Source organism: Diabrotica virgifera, chromosome 1 (genome assembly GCF_917563875.1).
Source record: "Diabrotica virgifera virgifera chromosome 1, PGI_DIABVI_V3a".
NCBI classification, from domain to species: Eukaryota; Metazoa; Arthropoda; class Insecta; order Coleoptera; family Chrysomelidae; genus Diabrotica; species Diabrotica virgifera.
This window is the reverse complement of record NC_065443.1, coordinates 117976191-117996890: the sequence shown is the minus strand read 5'-3', so window position 1 is coordinate 117996890 and position 20700 is coordinate 117976191. Positions and strand designations below refer to the sequence as shown.

Sequence of the window (20700 nt, the reverse complement as noted above, 5' to 3'; positions counted from 1 at the left end):
TTGATGCCGTACATTTTTTTGATATAATCAATATTTAAGGTAGTACGTATGTGGTAAAAGTGCGAGCGTAAGACCTGATTGATTTTGTAGCAATTGTTATTGTTCAATATCTCCGCCATTTTCAACTTTTTGACAAAAAGTGTAAGAACTGAAATTGTTGCAATTACGATTTACTACAATTTTTCGAGAGAACCAGTGGCGGGTCTACAAGGGGGGAAATGGGAAAATTCCCCCCAACAGGGTCCAAAATTAAAAAAAAAATGTTGAAACATCACGATATATTAGCTGACATAAAACTTAAAATATCGACAGACAAATTCAACCAATAAAACCCGCTAGTTAATAAAATTAAGTGAACTTAATGCATATAATGTCTTTTTATGTCTTTTATATATTTAGCTTGGTTGATGTTTCATTGGAAGTTTCAAAAATTGTATAAAATATAATTCTCTTTATTTTTGTTTATGTATAATTATGTCGTAAAGTTAATAATAAATGGGACAATTCAATAATTATGCTTCCCCTCCGCTTCCATTATTTTCCCCCTTAACTCGAAGAATATTGATTGTATAAAAAAATTGTGCCAAAGAAGTTGTAGGAAATTGCATTTCCAACAATTTTCTTTCCCACCATTTATGTCGAAAAGCTGAAAATGGCGGAGATATTAAGCAACAACAGTTCTCATTTAAAATCAATATGGCGGCTAATGCAACCGCGGAATTCAGTCGGGATTTTAAATTTACACTACTATTGATCTCTCCTAAAGGATAGAATTATAAAATTTGGGGCAGCTCGGAAATAAAATTCAATTCAATAATTATGCTCCCCCCACCACTTTTTAGTATTTTCCCATGTAACTCGGAAAGTATCAACCGCATGAAAAAAATTGTTAAAAAGAAATTGTAGGAAATTATATTTTCAAAAAATTGAAAATGGCGGAGATATTGAGCAAAAACGGTTCTCGTTTAAAATCAAAATGGCGGCTAACGCAACGGTGGAATTCAGTCGAGATTTTAAATTTATACTAATATTGATCCTCCCTAAAGATTAGAAAAGTAAAATTTGGGGCAGCTCCTAATGCAAGGTTAGGCCTGTTATTCGTCTAACCCGACTGGACTATTATCTTAATATCAGAGCTAGGAAAATTATATCAAAACAATTGTCAATTAATGTCAAGAATATTTTGTGACATTATTAAACTTATTGCCGTTTGTCGAATTAAAATTATCGATGGGAATCAGTGGAGGTAAAGTTATGGATGAGAACATTTGTTCCATCATCAATAGATTTTTAATTCTGGAAAATCCAGTTCGGAAATCGCTAATAGTTTTAATTGTCACAGTATAGGGTAAGAAACATAGTTGGGAGATACCTCAGGTTTTGTCATCAGAAAACCTGTAAATGTAAAAAAAGTAAAATAAACGAAGCAGAGATCGAAGGGTATTAAGACGCATTATAGTGAAAAAACGACGTGCAATTTATCTAGATCTAAAGTTGTGTGGAGTAAGCTGGTTAGAAGACACGTTTCTAGATCAACATGTCACCGAAAGGCCCACAAGTTAAGATTTGCTATTTACAAAGTAATTGATAAAGTTGAAAAAACCAATACGAATTGTTTTTGAACATTTTCGTTCTCAAACTAATGAAAATCCAGTCTTAACATTACAACACAAGAAAGATAGGTTAAAATGGTCAAAAGAGCATTGATGGTGGACAAATTCACTATGGTAAAAAAAGTAAAATAAACGAAGCAGAGATCGAAGGGTATTAAGACGCATTATAGTGAAAAAACGACGTGCAATTTATCTAGATCTAAAGTTGTGTGGAGTAAGCTGGTTAGAAGACACGTTTCTAGATCAACATGTCACCGAAAGGCCCACAAGTTAAGATTTGCTATTTACAAAGTAATTGATAAAGTTGAAAAAACCAATACGAATTGTTTTTGAACATTTTCGATCTCAAACTAATGAAAATCCAGTCTTAACATTACAACACAAGAAAGATAGGTTAAAATGGTCAAAAGAGCATTGATGGTGGACAAATTCACTATGGGATGCAATACAATGGAGTAACGAATCCATATTTGAAGTTTGTAGTCGAGTTGGAGACAGTAGGAATCGAGTTATCCGCAGGAAAAATAAAGCTTTTTAGCCTTACTGTCTTAACAAAAATGTCAAATTTCCTACGTTTATCATGGTCTGGGGCAGTGTGTCAGCGAAAGGAGTGGAAAAGTTTCATTTTATTGATGGAATTTTAAATATGGCAAATAATATTTAAAGGTTTTAAATAATCTCTTACTGATTGTGAAACAAAGTCATTTCAACAAGTTAAAATCAGAGAAATATTGATTTTGAAGATTTTCTCTTAAAACGAGATGACGTAGGTTGCCATACCTCACAAAAGAGTTTAAACTCGATTGGAGACCATGGTATAATACTTCTGAAATATGTTTCTAACAGTCTCGACTTGTCCCCGAGAAAAACTTTCGTGGGATTATGGGAAAATATGGGATTAATTTACACCAGAGTATTGCCAAAGCTTTGTAAAAGCGATGCCTCCAAGAATTTTAAATCTAATTAAAAATCAAACGGATGTGACTCAGTTATAAACTTCCATATTTGTTTTGTTAAAATTAGATATTTTTTACCTTTTTTTAATTTGTTGTTATTCTGTTTAATTAATCGTTTTTATTAATTTAAAACATTTTTTTACTTCTGGAAATCCAAAAATTATCGATGAATTAAAACTTTCAAAGTTTAGGTATGCTGGACTTTTGTTTTTGTTCTATAAAATTGGATATTCTTTTCAATCTACATTGGGCCAACTGATATATAAAGGGGCTCGAAGTTCTGCATAAGTGATGTAGTTCTTTTTAGGGAATTTTAATAAATTATATACTTTTTGTAGAGAACTTTACTTAAATTTTTTGTGATATATATGGAACACAGTCAGCTGCAACACCTGTGGACCTTTTTATTATAAAATATTTTAATATTATCAAAATAGTTTTATATAATTTACTTATAATATTTGCCACTATGGCTGACAAATCCTAGAATCGAGTATAAACATAGCGAAAATAGGTCAGTGGTAGAGCATTCGACTGCAGATAGAGAGGTCCCCGGTTCAAATCCGGGTGTTCCTCTACTTTTTTTTATTTCTTTAATTGTTGGTATTGTTTTAATAAAAATTTTTGTAAAGTAGTATTAAAATTAGTTTAATATTTAAATAAAATACAAGTAAACTGTTTAAAGTGTATTTATTTCGTTGAAATCATATAATAGAAGTATAACTTCTTACGTGCGTACAAAGTACACACACATTCATTTTTTGAATTGAAATCGTTCAGTTAAATTCATTTAGTCTTGTATTAAATCTGTGGACTAGTTTTTAAAATTTATGTTTATTTTGGGCTATCAATATTGCATCGTCTGCGTAACAGAGAATTTCTTGTTGTTGTTTCTAGTTGTTCTTCTTTGATTCACACTCTTTATTATTTTATCCATGACACTTAAGGATGGCACTTCCAGAAAAGAATAAGAAGGGCAGTATTTTAAGTGTCTACCAATGGTGTGTTTACAACCGTAATTAATTTATCAAATTGTAATATTTGGAGAGATCCTTGATCAGTTCCATTATTGACGCAATTTTAGTCTTTATTTATACGAATCATATATGTATATATAAAGGGTTGTCTACAGCTAATGCCGTTTCCCTTCCGTCCGCCAGGACTTCCATTTTTTTCAATCTTCCCAGTCTCCGTCTTCCAATCGTTTCTTAGACATGGCTTCGTCGACTTCATTTTTCCAAGAACTTCTCGGTCGTCCTCTTCTTCTCATTCCTCTTGGGCTCCATTCTGCAACCTTGTTTATCCAAGTGTTTTCTGCTCTGCGTACGTGGGTGCACCATTTTAGTCTTCTCTCGTCTATATATTTCAGGGCATCTTTTTCCACTTGCATTCTTCTCCTTATCTCCTCATTTGTTATTCTGTCTCTTCTGGTGAGACCACAGATTCCATTTCGGTTGCCAGAATGCTTTTTTGGGGGTTTTTCTGTATATGACCCAAATTTCTGCAGCATATGTGATGATGCTTCTTACTATACGAATCATCTCCAATATAAATATTTTTTATAATTTTGCTCTTCTTCCAGAATCTGTACATTTTCAAAATCAGTACCATGGTTAATTTCTGCAGAATGTTTGGTTAAGACTGTGTTGTTTATTTTGTTGGTTTGTACACTATATTTGTGTGCAACAAGCCTTCTGTTTAGATATCGATGTGTCTGCCCAACATATCGCACCTCCACTGAAAAAGAGTCACAACTCAAAAAAAGTTGTTTTGAGAAAATTGATGTTAAAGATTTTAGTTCAGTTGAACATCTATTTGTCAGTTCCATGACTAAGTTCAAGCTGATAATATGTTATTTTATTGTAAACTAGAATATATTACCTCATTTTTATTGGTGCATTATTTTTCTCAGAAAATTCAAGTTTTGCAGCTTTGTGAAGACTGCAATTCAAATAAAACACAAATTTTCTATTACAAAATAATAGTAACAAAAAACCTTCATTTGCTATTCTCGCTACGTTTAACACGTGAAAGTATTATCCTTAAGCCTCTAATTTAAAAACAAGATTACCAAAGTACATCAGTGGCTCCCAAATCGTCGTCTAACGGAAGCTATTTCATTACGTATGTAATTTTAGGAATTCCCAGCTTCCATCTTTCGCTGTCTCGTCCCGTTCCATGATTTAACAATAAGAAAACGCATTTTCTCTTAGTACGTTCAAAATAACACAATCATTCACGTTTTCCCGGCGGTGCAGTTAGTCTCCAAGGAAATTAGAAGAATTTTCCGAGCAAATTCTGTATCTCATGCATATTATAGTTCTCGGTGAATCGATACACTATTTATATAGGTCATAACGGGGTTATTTATAAAGAATTCTTTTGTTGGGCACTTTCCGAATTTTACTCAAGTAAGAAAAATATACAGTGCACTGGAATAAATGTTACCCCCTTATTAACACATTATATTATTTTAAGCACATAAGCAAAACGCTCGGACAGGTCGATTTTTAAAATAATCATAGTATATTATAGCATCAATGTTTCAAGCTTTACGCGACCCCTCTTCAGGTGACAGGCATAACTTTGATTTTTTTTAAATGGGAAAGTACAGCATGTGATACCTCACTTAAAATATTTTGAAATACTGATTACAAAAATGTATAACACTTTAATTCTTTTTGCGAGCGTTGGTACAAAATTTCGGTCGAACTCATTTTAAATGCATTCACTTTTTTCAAATCCTGAGAAAACTAATAAGTATTTTTGAAAAATTTAAGGCAAAATGATGGTCTAAAGGCCCTGAGAACTTCCATAATGTTTGTTTTAATGACTCACAGGGGTGAAAAAAAAAAAGAAAATTTAGTCTCATTTTTAATTTCAAATATATCATTCAAACGAAACTTTTTCTTTATTCTAAGGGACTTTCAGCACTCCGTAATAATGTAATCCTTCATTTTGCGTTTAAATTTTTCAAAAATAGTTATTCGTTTTCTTAGGATTCGAAAAGAATGAATGCGTTTAAAAATATTTCGACCGAAATTTTGCACCTACGCTCTCAAACAGGATTAAAGTATTATATATTTTTGGAATCAGAATTTTAAAATCTTTTGAATGGGGTGTCACATAATATACTTTCCTATTTAAAAAAATCAAAGTTATGTCTGTCGCCTGAAGAGGGATCGCGTAAAGTTCGAAACATTGATACTATAATATACTATGATTATTTTAAAAATCGACCTGTCCGAGTGTTTTGCTTATGTGCTAAAAATAAATAAGTTAATAAGGGGAAGTAACATTTATTCCAGTGCTCTTTATGTATATTATAATATGTATATTTTGCAAAATTATATCTATTAATATATTTGATTCTCAGCTTTCATTAATTTTAGATGAACATTAAAACTATCATCACTATGTCTGCGTTTATCTCTATAAGTACCAGGAAGGATCAGTAACTGAATTTCTCCATAAGTTTCTATTTAGATCTTCTACTGATTCCAAAAACTGGCAACTCAACAATTCGTACCGACCGATTATCTCTGAATTGAACATTCTTGAACCATCTTAACCAGTGCTCTATGCCCTACGCTATAATACATCCATTCCTACGTTGTTTTTTTTCACTCCTCAACCATTTAAACATTCTCATTTCCCAATTGTGAATGGGTTGTATGTAGCAATTTGGCTTTTTTTTGTACAACCCATTATCATTTCCCCTATATTCGTTTGTTGTTCTACTTTCTTTCTTACTGCACAAATCACAAAATTTATTTCTCGTCTCCTTCCATTTCATCCATCCTAGTATAACTCAACTGTATAATCTTATATGTATTCGTCCCCATTCATCTAACATTTGTGCAATTTCCGCCATTTTATTAAATACATTTCTTAGCCAGCTGGTTTCTCTCTATTACATTTCCAAGGATTATTATCTGGTCTATATCATCATTCTCTTTGCCTTATCTCTATGCGCGGTCGGCTTCCCTAATTGCATTTCTCCACACAATTCTATCTTGGATCAAATCAATATTAATCCCTTTTACCAACATGTGCTGCCTAAGTGACTCCCCCAGGTCTTCTTTGGTCCCCCTCCCCTACTAGTTCCAGGAATAAAAACTTCAGAAATTCTTCGTACTGGGTGATTACCGTCTCGACGTTGACCATGGCAAAACCATCTTAACCTATACTTTCTCATTTTGGCAATAATTGGTGCCACACCTAAACTTTCCCTAATATACTCATTTTTAATTTTATCCTTTTTGCTCACTGCACTCAACCATCTAAGAATTCTCATTTCCGCCACATGCATTCGTATTAATCTTTCTTTTTCACTACCCAACATGCAGTTGCATACATCATAGCCGGTCTTATGATTCTTTTACAGAATTTTCCCTTCAGCTTCATTGGAATTTTTTTGTCACACAACACACCACTCGCTTCCTTCCATTTCATCCATCCAGCCCTGATTCTACTGTATGAATCTCCATCTATTTTTCCATTACTCTGTAATACTGACCTTAGGTACTTAAACTTATTGCTTTTCATAATCGTTTTAGCATCAGAAGATACAATTTTATTGTTGTAGTAACTACATCTTTAAATGAACATTCCAAATACTCTGTTTTTGTCTTACTTTTATAAATTAAGAAACATTTTTCTCCCGAGCTTCTCTGCACTATTTCAGTTTTTGTTCTAAGCTTGTTTCACTATTTCCTACTAACACTACATCATCAGCATACATTAAGCACCATGGAATGTTGTTCTGTAGTGTCGCTGTTACCTGGTCCAAAACGAATGAAAATAAATAAGGACTATGCAGCGAGCCTTGGTGCAATGCAACTTTCACATGAAATTTATCAGTCTCTCCCACACCTGTCCTAACCCTAGTCGTTACTGCCTCATACATATCTCTCACATTCTTTACATATTCACCAGGGATTCCTTCCTTATTGAGTGCCCACCACAGAATCTCTCGAGGAACTCTATCATATGCTTTCTCTAGATCAATGAATACCGTATCAGCGTTTGTTTCTTGATTCCTGTATTTTTCTATCAATTGTCTTACAATGAAAATTGCATCTGTTTTTGATCTACCCTGCATAATAGACCAGCAAGGATCTGTTTTTAGGTGGATGTGAGAGGTGGCATTCGGATTTTTGCGTACAAAGTTAGGTGATAACTTCGTTAATAATAATTGACTTATGCTCCTTCTCAAATATGCCCGGAACATTAATAAAAAAAATAATATTTTTTTATATTTTCTTTGCTCATAAATTTAAAACGATTCATTTTGGAACAAAGTCGAATAAAAATAAAACAAAGATAATTAAATTTTATATCAGATACCATTGGCTAAAAATGTCTTAATTTAATACCCTTGCTGCAAAATCGCAATAAATATAAAATAAGGGGCCAAAACAAGCCTGTCCTTATTCAATTTTTTTCCATCACTTACATTACACTTGGAACCTTCATTCGCTTAGAAAATTTTCGTAATGTGCTAAAACTGTCCACCAAATTTCATTAAAATTGACTTACTAGATTTTGCATAATATTTTGCAATCTAAACTTTTTTTAAAAAATTAAAATTTTTTAAAATCTTGCACAACAAAAACTAGAACATACAAAAATTTGTCAATTTTTTTACATATAAAGAAGCACTCCACCTATCTAATGCACTTTACAGAATTGAAATCGGATTATTTAAGCAGCCTCAGCAATGTTTTAAAGTTATAAACAAATTTTTGGCTTATAAACAAATTAGTGCTGTGTCCAGGAGGGGGTGCTACGGGCTTCTTTATTTAGATGGACTTACCCAAGTTTTTTTATGTATTTTGACCCGTAGAACACGAATTTTTTTGGTAACAGTTGATCCGGATATCGATAAGATTGTTATAAACAAAGAAATTGATGAATTACGTAACATCGATTTTTCGCAAAATAAAACATTTTTTTGTATTTCTTGGGTAATTCTAAGCAAAAAATGTTCCTACAAGTTTTTTCGTAGGATGCATATTTTTCGAGATAAACGCGGTGAAACATTAAAAAAATCGAAAAATTTCAATTTTTGAACGAGAATAACTTTTGATTAAAAAATAAAATAGCAATTCTGCTGACAGGATTTGAAAGTTTAAGTCAAATTATACCGGTTTTAATTATTTGCATTGCTAAAAATTAATTTTTTTATTATTAAACAAAGCTATTTGTTTATAAGCCAAAAAATTATTTATAAATTTAAAACATTGCTGGGGCCCCTTAAATAATCCGATTTTAATTCTGTAAAGTGTATTAGATAGGTAGAGCACCTCTTTATATGTGAAAAAATTAGCCAACTTCTAAATGGTCTACTTATTGTTCAGAAAGATTTTAAAAAATTTGAACTTTTTTAAAAACATTTAGATTGCAAATTTATTGTGCAAAATTTATTAGGTCGATTTTAATGAAATTTGGTACACGACTTAAGTATATTACAAAGAATTTTCTAAGTGAATTACTAAGGGTCTAAGTGGCACCAAAGTGGTTAAAAAATATTGAATAACAACAGACTTATTTTGCCCCCTTATTTTGTATTTATTGCTGTATTGCAGAAAAGGTAATACCTTAAGACATTTTTGACCAGTCGTATATCATACAAAATTTAATTATCTTTATTTTATTTTTATACGACTTTGTTCCAAAACGAACCGTTTTAAAGTTATAAGCAAAGAAAACATAAAAAAAAATCGATGTTTTTCGAAATTTTTAAATATTTTATTTTTTTTTATTAATGTTCCGGGCATATTTGAGAAGAAGCACTTAGTCAATTATTATTACTGAAGGTGTCACCTAACTTTATCTGCAAAAATCCGAATTCCACCTCTCACATCCAAAAATACACATTTTTTATAGATTAGTCCTGGTCTATAAAGCCAAATAATTGATTATATCAGAGATTTCGGTTTCTTCACGTATCTCCGTAATCTCCGATAATCAGTTACTCTCTCCCATATTTTGATAGTGTGACTAATTAGTTTTATAGCCCTAAAAAGGCTATTTTTGGTCTAAATAAGAGCTTTAAATAAAAGCCTGCAGTGCTGTTGCTTGGATTGAGTAGCCCAGTAGCGTAGTAGCTCTTCCTTAGAGTCAACAATCTGCCAATGAACAAGTAAAATTGCTTATGTAATGGAAGCCGAAGAAGAAATAAAAGCAGAAAATTACAAAAACCAAAAAAAAAACAAGCTTAAGAGTGGTTAAAATCTGAAAAAGGTATTTAAGGAAAATATAACTACAAAATGAGAAAGAAAAATCGAGACATATTAGACTAGAGGAAAATTTCAACACTTAAACAAACAAGTCTGACAAGTTTACTTGTGATATACGCCTCTAATAAAGGGCATAGATGAATATATCTACAAAAGAAGACAAAATATAACTTATAATGATTTAAAGTTAGTGCTATTTGAAATATATTTTTGTTTCCAAAATCGTTTTCGATTTAATTCTCCGCTCTTCCAATTGTATTTAAACTCACAGTTTGCATCCAATAAGATTTACGTAGGATTAGAGCAGATTCCGTTTTAACCAGTACTTCACTAAGCAGTAGTTTGTTTATTACACTACGTTCTAATGGTTTTCTGCTTACCGCGGAAACTGTCGTGCTTACAGAATTAACTCAAAAGCTCTCCCAGTGGAGAATTTATATGAATCGAAACTCTAGGTACGAGATTTGTTTTCAGATAAATGTTATGTATGTAGCGTTGGACGGTATTCTGGGTTGGAATTTTGTTGAATTAAATAAATAAAGATGTCAGTGTTACAAAAAAATAAAAATGTCCTTAAAGGCTCTTCAATATAACCGGAATAACAATGACAGTATTAGTTTCTTGGAAATGCCTTACTTTTGATACGAAACATACATTGAAGAAAAATAGTAATTTACGTTACAATTTCAAAAAATAATATTTTACGGGATAAGTATGAAGTTTACAAAATCCTGCTAATCATAGATAGATAGATAGATCTTTATTTAAATAGAAAAACCTAATATACATACAATACAAAAAAAAGAAAGTACACTATAAATTTTTGATATGTTGTTTAAGCAATATTTTGAAATTATTGAGACTAGCACATTTTTTTACAGCTGCAGGTAACTGATTAAACTTAAGGAAGCTTTCAAAAAAGAGCGAATTCATCGTACTTTTATACATAGTGCTAGGTATATATATGCCATCTAAACCTCTGGTATTATAAGAATGAATATTTTTGTTAAAAGAAATGAATTCTTAAAAATATTCAGGTGATAAGCCATTTACTATTAAGAAGACCAAAATCATGGTGAAATAAAACAATCTATTTTCAACAGAGAACCAGTTTAGAGTATTTAACATCGTCCTAATTGGGACGATTTGTTTTAAGAATTATTCTCATTCCACGGTTTTGTAATTTTTGTAGCATGTTAAGTTTATTAAGATTAAATAAATATAAGATTGATGAGCAATAGTCAAAATGAGGTTGAATAATTGTGTTATATACATACTGTAATTTTTGACTCCATTGACAAATTTTGAGATATTCTGCTCAGAAAGTATAGTTTTTTTGATATTTTTTTATTAATATACTCGATATGACTATCAAAATTCAGAATATTGTAAAGTTGGAATCCCAAATATTTAGCTGTTGTAACCACTTCAATATTTTCATTATTAATATTTAAATGTATATTCTCAGTATCGAGCAAGCTATATTTATGTTTAGTAGTGAAAGCCATTGCATTTGTTTTTGTAACATTCAACTTAAGTTTATTAATTATCAAGTATTTGTTAACCATATCTAAAATAGTATTAATTTTTTGAATGGCTATATCAAAATTTTCATGACTAAAACAGATTAGAGAATCATCGACAAAAAGGTTAATAAACTCACAATTTACAAAAATATCGATATCGTTAATGTACAGAATAAATAAAAGAGGGCCTAGTACACTGCCTTGAGGAATACCTGTATTACTATCCATTTCAGATGATAATTGGTCTTCTCTGATTAAAACGTACTTTCTGTTTGCTAGGTTCTATGCTCATGTAAAAAAAGTAATAAAATATTAATATTATTTGTTCGGGATATTAACAGAAGTGGTAGGATTGAAATTAGTAGATTGTTTTTGTTTTTTTTTTAAGCATCAAAAGTTAACAAGTTACGCTCAAAATAAAGTTGGTCCCTTTTTTTTTGGTAAGAAATCGGGTAAATCACCCCCCAATTAGCATTTCAAATTAACTTAATTGTTATCACTTCACAAGTTTTTTACTCGCGTATGTATTTATCATACGATCTGTAAGTTTCATTGGTTCAAAGTCCTTATTTTTGAAAGAGCTGTAGTAAGGGCTTGAACGAGTCACTTATCACGAGTGTATGCAAATTTAGAAACACCGAATCTTCACCAATTTTTGTCTTACAGAAAAACAAAAAAATACAAAATATTCAGAAAAGTAAAGCCGACTTTTTTTATTGTTTAAGACTTTTGGTATATCTAACAATTTTTAAGTTATTTTGAAAAAAAGCATTTTTTCAAAATAAAAATTTTTAAAAATTTTATTTTAAAACCAAATTTTTTCAAAAATAAGCACTTTGAATCGATGAAATTTACAGATCATATAAACACAACATACATGCATACATACATTTAACTTGTGAAGCTGTAACGATTAATTTCATTTAAGTTGCTAATTGGGGGTGATCTTCCTGATTTTTTTTTGCCAAAAAAAAAAGGGACCAACTTTATTTTGAGCTTAACTTGCTTACATTTGATGCTAGAAATTTTTTTATAAAAACAGAAATAAAGCTTTTTTTAAACACTTTAAAAAAGTTGTAATGTGTTTTGCCCAAGAATGCTTCATTATTTGGATATTTCACATTGAATTATTCTATTTGAAATTTTTCGAATATGAACCTATTTTTCATTAGCTATAACTCTGCTTTTGCTAGGTATAGAGACCTAATATATACACCGTTTTTTTTTTCACTTTTTTATAGACTGTTGTTTTGCAAGGAATATTTTTTTCGACAAAACGCTTAGGTTTTGAGTTATTTGCAGAAAACCTATCACTTTTTTTCTCTGGTATGTTAGCTATGCGTATACCAAATTTCATGTTAATCCAAGCAGTTCTATAAAATTTACAGCAAAAAGCGTGAAAGAATGTACTATGTAACCAAATCAACATAATATTGAGGTTTGAGTTCATATTTGTTGTTATAGGTAACAGCCATCTTTGGCTGCGAATATATATTAGAGTGGATATATTATGCCCTATAATACATCACATTCTAGTTATTCTGTGTATTTTTGCAATAATTATATGTGTTATGTAGTTACTTTAAGTATTGGCAACCAAATCCTGCTGCATTTTGCTGATGGATTTGCCACAAATTTTTATTCATTGAGTAGGATAAGGAATGTTTCTTTGGCATTTCTTGCTAGGGCAGTCAATGAGAGCAAGAACAGGTTATTACCTCCGAATTCTATCCTACTGCATGGATTTGGATGAAATTTTAGGAATAGCCTGAAAATATCTCCTTATTCAAAGCCTCTTGGGGGCGGTTCGCATCCCGTCTCGGGGGTGGAAAATTTTTTGGTTAAACAACTACGGAAGTTGCTAGAGAATTTGATTTTAAGCAAAAAATGTTCTATAATTTTTTTTCGAAAACTCGATACTTTTTGAGATATTCGTGGTTGGAAATTGGCCATTTTCATTAAAATATAACACCTTTTCAAACGGTTTTTTGCGAATACCTTAAAAACAATGCATCTAACTAAAAAAATTATATAAAACATTTTTGTAGCTCATAAAAAAACAAGGAGATTCATTCCTTCTTCAATCTTCTAGTTATAACACAAAAAGAGATATGGTAGGTAAAAAGAGTTTGTTTTTTTGTTGAATGCTCAAATCAGTGTATTCAACTTGAAATAACAGAGAAACCGTCGATTTTAGGTGTATAATGCTACCAATACCTTCTATTGTGCTTGAAAAGTCCTTTCAAATAAGCAACATTAAATGTCGATACATTCAAACTAAGCGAGATATGCTGCAAAAAATTGATCACTAACGAATTTTAAGAAAAAAATTGAGAAGTATATTTAACCCCTCATCCACAAGAATTTAAATGCATCGTTTTCCTTCTACAATACATTTTACTACAGTGTTATTTTTATGTTCAAAAAGTTGAGCTCATATTTAAGTGAGCATATTTAAATTTTCTTAAAAATCTTCTTTTTCTCCATATAATTTGAAAATGATAAGAGATCCTGTTATAAAAATAAAATCAAAATGTTTATCTAGAAGAAACTTACATTTTTGTATGGCATCTTTTTTTGACATCTCTTATCATTTTCGAGTTACATGGAGAAATAGGAAGATTTTTAAGTAAATTAAAAAATGCGCTTAATAATTTGATCTTATTTTTTGCAAAAACCATTCATTTTAAACTTGCCCAACTTTTTGAACATAAAAAGAACACTATAGTAAAATGCATTGTAGAAGGAAAACGATGCATTTAAATTCTTGTGGATGAGGGGTTAAATATACTTCTCATTCTTTTCTTAAAATACGTTAGTCATCAAATTTTTTACAGTTTATCTCGCATAGTTTGAATGTAATCGACATTTGATATTGCTTATTTTAAAGGTCTTTTCAAGCACAATAAAAGTTATTGGTAGCATTATACACCTAAAATCGACCGTTTCTCTGTTATTTCAAGTTAAATACACTGATTTGAGCATGCACCAATAAAGCAAGTTTTTTTCACTTACCATATCTCTTTTTGTGTTATAACTAGAAGATTCATAAAGGAAAGAATCTCTTTGTTATTTTATAAGCTACAAAAATGATTTATATGTTTTTTTTAGTTAGATGCATAGTTTTTAAGGTATTCGCAAAAAACCGTTTGAAAAGGTGTTATGTTTCAATGAAAATGGCCAATTTTCAACCAGGAATAACTCAAAAAATATTGAGTTTACGAAAAAACATTGTAGAACAGTTTTTGCTTAGTATTAGGTTCTCTAGCAACTTCGGTAGTTATTTAAACAAAAAATGTTCTACCCCCGAGAAGGGGTGGGAACCGCCCCCAAGACAAGAGCACACATCGCCAAAGGGTAGACTTTGTTTCTTGGGCTATTCCCTACTTACTGTGAAAATATCACGTAAATCGATATAGTAGGATGGAATGGAGCCACATACCCTCATTGACTGCCCTAATAATATATGAAAAAATGTTTGTCCGACAAATATGTTGGGCATTTTAATAAGTCCGACACGTAGAACATGTCGAAAGACAAGAATTATATTGGTGTTAAATAGCAGTCTGACTTTTTCATGAGAGTTTAATGAAAGGGTAACAAATGAATTGGAAGTTCTGTCCGACAAAATACATGGGACGTTTTCGTAGTCTGACGTTCGAAACCTGTAACCTGTTCCACAATTAAAATTTCAGTGTTCCCTTACATCAAAGTTTGTCCGAATAAACACCAAGTGTGTCCGAACAGCACACAGTAGCGATCAACAGGTAGCAACAAACGCGTTCCAAGATTGCCGCTGTAATTTTGAATATTTTGCCGCTTTAATGTTGAGATATTTGGCACACATATTCGTAATATAATAAAGAATGGCGGTACAGAGCCCAATTTCAGAAATATGTTAGTATGTGGAAATTACTCTATGACTAAATAAAATATTGCAAAAAGAAGCCTGTACCGCCATTAAGAAAGACAAAAAAATAAACTTTCTTCAAATAAACTTTTTTATCCCGTGCCTAGATTTTGTGTCACATTTCGCGCCTATGTGTATAAAAATTATTGTTTTTGATAGTATAAACGTCACTGTCAGTGTCGAATTACTGACGCACTGTTGCCTCACTTTTGAAAGTTCGCAGAACTTTCGCAATCTTGGACCGCGTTTGTTGCTACCTGTTGATCGCTACTGTTTGTTCTTAAGCTATTAACAAATTTTCAGCTTGCTATTAATAAACTTTTTTTGGTACGCGGGATCCGTGCCTAAATATATCACACTTCAATTTAGAAGAATGCATTTAACTGTACTGGCCATAAGCATTCGTCACGAATTCTAAGCAGAACAATTTAGCCCGAAATAATGTAATCACGTACTGTTTCAGGAGCATTTGTACCAAGAAAAGATACGTGAAATCATCAAGAGTGGCAAAAAGATTGCTTTGGCTGAGACAAACGCGCAAACGCCCAAGATGTTTTATAAATACAATTCTTTGTTCTTTAATATAAATTATTAGGTTTAGTTTAAGATAAAATAGGTATTAATGTGCTTTTTGTTTAGAATGTGGTTGAAATGTTGCCGAATATTATAAAAGCACTTACTTTACGCAACAAGTTTTAAGAAAATTCTTCACTGCTTGCTAAACTACATGTAATTTGTTATTATTACTGCTTGTAACTCAGTTTTGACAAGGTCCTTCATACTTTCACAGTTAATATACAGGGTGTCCCGAAAAGATTGGTCATAAATTATACCACAGATTCTGGGGTCAAAAATAGGTTGATTGAACCTCACTTACTTATATACAATAGTGCACACAAAAAAAGTTACAGCCCTTTGAAGTTACAAAATGAAAATCGATTTTTTTCAATATATCGAAAACTCTTAGCGATTTTTTATTGAAAATGGACATGTGGCATTATTATGGCAGCAACATCTTAAAACAAAATTAAAGTGAAATTTGTGCACTCCATAAAAATTTTATGGGGGTTTTGTTGTCTTAACCCCCCCCCCCCTACTTTTGTGTACGTTCCAATTAAATTATTATTGTGGCACCATTAGTTAAACACAGTGTTTTTAAAACTTTTTTGCCTCTTAGTACTTTTTCGATAAGCCAATGTTTATCGAGATGTTTTGAATATTTGTCGAATATTTGTATATGGTTAAGTACGATTATAGAGACCTGTCTGAAAATTTATTTATAATGTACATTTTTGGGTATATTTTGAAAATGAAGCCGCATCTCAATAAAAGGTGACTTATCAAAAAAAGACTAAGAGGCAAAAAAGTTTTAAAAACACTGTGTTTAACTAATGGTATCACAATAATAGTTTAATTGGAACGTACACAAACATTTGGAGGGTTTAAAAGAACAAAGCCGCATCTCGATAAAAACTCGCCTATAGAAAAAAACTAGGGTAAAAAAGTTTTAAAAACGCTGTGTTTAACTAATGGTACCACAATAATGAATTAATTGGAACTTACACAAAAGTTTGGGGAGGGGGGGTTAAAGGGAACAAAACCCTCATAACATTTTTATGGGGTGGACAAATCTCACTATAATTTTGTTTTAAGATGCTCCTCCCATGAGAATGATACATGTCCATTTTCAATACAAAATCTCTGATAGTTTTCGATATATTAAAAAAAATCGATTTTCATTTTGTAACTTCAAAGGGCTGTAACTTTTTTTATGAGCACATTTGTACTAAGGTAAGTTAGGTTCAATCGAACTATTTTTAACTCCAGAATGTCTGGTATAATTTATGACCAATCTTTTGGGGACACCCTGTATATCCAAATTATTCTACTACAGAGTATTAGATTCTTCCGAATTAGTGCTTTTTTGTGTTAAGGAATGTTTTGAAATATAAACAAATTTTTTTAATATTGTTTTCCTGCATCTACTTATTCAAAACTTCTCTGACCTAAAACTAACTATCAAACAATAAATTTTTTTTCAATATAATGTTTAATACAACGAATAATCGGCAAGGGTCGTTCTTTGATACTGCAAGTTTGTTGGCATTTATGGCACCTACACACGTCGCGTTATTATCTCGTAAAACAGTATTTTACCCCTTCTCTAAAGACACCTCTCGACCTCTCATAAAGAAATATAAACTTATTCTTTAAACAACCGCCGCGCGTTGTGTAGATAAAACACATAAATTCACATTTTAAATGATTTATTTTCGCATTTTACACTTAATTACACAGTCTCTATTTTCGTGCTTTTTTTACTTACATCAATTGTAATATTAGTGTAACAGTAAATCTCTCGTGTGTTACTTAGTAACAATAAAGATTTGTTGAATAAAAGAAAACTGTAAAATCCTTTATAAAAGGTATATTTAAAATTCCTCAAAAGGGCTACATCACAATCACATAACTAGTGTTCGACTGGTTTACCAGTCATCATCAGTGCTTACCTAAAATGAATATAACCTGGTAAAATAATGCAAAGATATTGAAATTTTGACTACGGTTAAGAGAAGTTGTAGGTTATACTCACGTGCAATGTACATGCTAACCACCAAGATATTATTTAACAAAAATATGTGGGTCAAAGCCCTGTAAAAGTAGTCCGTCAAGGAAACATCGGTTTAAAATGCTACATTAGGCGTGGATGTTTAAAATATTTTGCTAATATGCCACAGGTAACATCTGAGCTGTGGATTTGACTTGTTCACATGGTGAAAGTATGACAGCAAGTGCCAATGAAATGGATAGAGACCTCCGAACTATGACAAGACAGAAATGACAGTTCCACAGAAAGTTGAAAAATTAACCTGTCATATTTAAAGACTATGGTGTACAGCTTGTTGAAATTAGAAATGATGTAACAACACACTCGATTGCGAAAATTATCATTTAAAATTCAGTAAACTAGATGTTGTAATTAAAAATGTATTCACGTATACTGTAAGTGGAGGTAGTTAGGCAAACCACATTACACAAATGTTTGTATTCGAGAGCTAAATTCAGTAATCAAATCTTGTTATCAAGAGATCTAAGATTTAAAAAAGCAATTTTGTGTTGATTTAAAGTTATCGAATTTATTTAACTTATTGGTAGCTGTTTGAATTTGTGTAGGTAAGTGTTTAAGGAATCACAATAGGGGTGGCTGAGGTGTAAAAATATCTTAAATAATCTAGGGGGATGTATCATTAAAAAAGCACAAGCTTAAACTTAGGCGACTAATTCCTGAAGACCTCGCAGGCTGCCCGAATCCCTAAGGGTCCAAAAGCCAAAATCGTCATGGGATGATGACAGTAGTGGCTGGGGGTATGAAATGTCTGTGAGGAAATTAGTGAGAAAGGAACATGAATGAAAATTAGACTTTTGATTTGGTTTTACTATAGATAAGTGTTATATGTTGGTAATGACAGATTGAATAGGTAGGGTGAGAATAGCCATATGTAGAAATATGGTGGTGGGTTGTATGTAGATGAAAATTTGTATACTGTGGATGTCTGTGGATGATGATATCAGCAATTTATATGTATGTTATGGATAGATAAAAGTGGTTAAATGGCTGAAGATGACAAAAGGATTATTGTGGCTAGTACCAGATAAATTATTATAAGTGTGAATGTGAAAAAGCAGTAGAAGGGGGGTGAAAAGTGATAATGTAAATGTGTTAAAAAAGTTGTCGATGGAGTGGTTGAAAGTCCCGATTGAACGAAACGTGGCGATTGACACAATTCCGACTTTTTTGTTTTTCTTTGTTTATTTCTAAGTCCTCGTACAAGTCTAATTTTAAGAAGTCTTTCTGTGGGATGTTGTGAAGTAGAACGACATCATCTGGGATATTCAAAGTATGGTTTTTATGTTTGAGATGTTGAGAAAAGGTAGAGGTGTTCTCTCTTGTGATGTAGCCCTTTTGAGGGATTTTAAATATACCTTTTATAAAGGATTTTACAGCTTTTTTTGGATTACATGGTATACAGTTAACTACAGGAAAACTTTTCCTTGTGGATTTGTTGAATAATTATGTTGCACCTGGTGCTTTAATTTAGTAGCGGTTTTCCAATAAAAAAAATACTTCAACCCATCTTATGTGTGTGAGATAAAACAAGATCCGCACAACAAGTAATTATCACATAATCCTCATATTGCATTAAAATTCATGTTGTGTTTTAAAGTATTCCTAATACCCCACAAGCATATCTTTATGTAATACAATGTACCTAGATATAAATAAGCCAAAAAGAAATGCTCCTTACCTTCGAAAGCGTTATCGGATGCGGATATAGATTAACTAGGCAACTTTCCCTGCGGAGTCTGTAGTCCCAGCGTGTCTCCAGATGTGGAATTTCCATTGTATCGCATATCGACTGAACGTGACTGGCAGTGTGAGCCGATTGGGGACCAAAAATGGCTGCTACTCCGGTTCGGAGAAGGTGGCACACTGGAAAAGAAGAGGATCATAAAGTAAAACAAAACATCAACTCGGGACTGGAACGTCTGACCTCGATTATTTTGAGGTTAATAAAAATACAATATCGGTGCATACACGTTAAGTGAAAGATGTGGAACATTTGAACTTTAGGATTGAAACAATTTCAACGATTGCATGTACAGCGGTAATTTTTTACTGTACATTATTATAGTGGGAATAATTTTGAGTATATTGTTTTTATTTAATTGCAATCAGTTTCCTAGTTTGTACAACTGAAACATTTAAGAAAATATCCCTAATAAACTTTTATTTCCGCATCTAATGTTAAATTGTTATGAGGAGAATACAAATCCGCAAATTTAAGCGCCCGAGTTTACTTCGGTAAGATTATTTTATGGATAAAACTGCATTTATAAATAATTTTAACTAATATTTTATTAAGTATCAGCACTAGCTATTCAGCTGACACGTGCTCGAGACGTTACAACTTTAAATAAAAGCCGGACATGAACGGACTAGTTTTATTGTACAGTTGAAGTAACATACAAGAGGTCGAATACACTACTATCATTGTTTGATTTACGTGTATAGATAAATTGCTATGTGGAAATGCGATCAATGATTGTCCCCGTTTAGGATTTTGTCCTCTTCAGGGTTTGTAGTGAATGTATAGTGTTGGCAGCAAAGGCAAACAGTCCGAAAAACACACTGGGGCAAGCGCCGTGTCCTGGTGTTTTTGGATCCTGGGTTATGCCGGACGGTGGTGTCCAGAAGGCTAAGAAGTCAACAGAGAAGAAAGTTTGATGGATTGTTGTTGGTTCCATAGACATTTACGTGTACTGTCCGTGCTTTGCTCTCGACCAGTCTCCCTAGAAACCATTGTACAACGACAGGCGAACCTGCGTCCCTCGTCGGCGGTCAGGAGGTGGCTTTGAGCGCAGCGTGGACAGTGTGCGTTCGAGTGGAGA

General features: G+C 32.0%; 1 protein-coding gene across 2 annotated transcripts in view; it reads right to left on the bottom strand.

Annotated features, from left to right (window-relative positions):
• LOC114349529 (glutamate receptor ionotropic, kainate 2) overlaps positions 1-20700 on the bottom strand; it is a 599640-nt gene that overhangs the window by 355999 nt on the left and 222941 nt on the right. For both annotated transcript variants that reach the window (XM_050643108.1, XM_050643113.1), the window contains exon 4: positions 19557-19741. In XM_050643108.1, coding sequence (XP_050499065.1) covers positions 19557-19741 — 185 coding nt within the window. The remainder of the gene's footprint in view (positions 1-19556; positions 19742-20700) is intronic.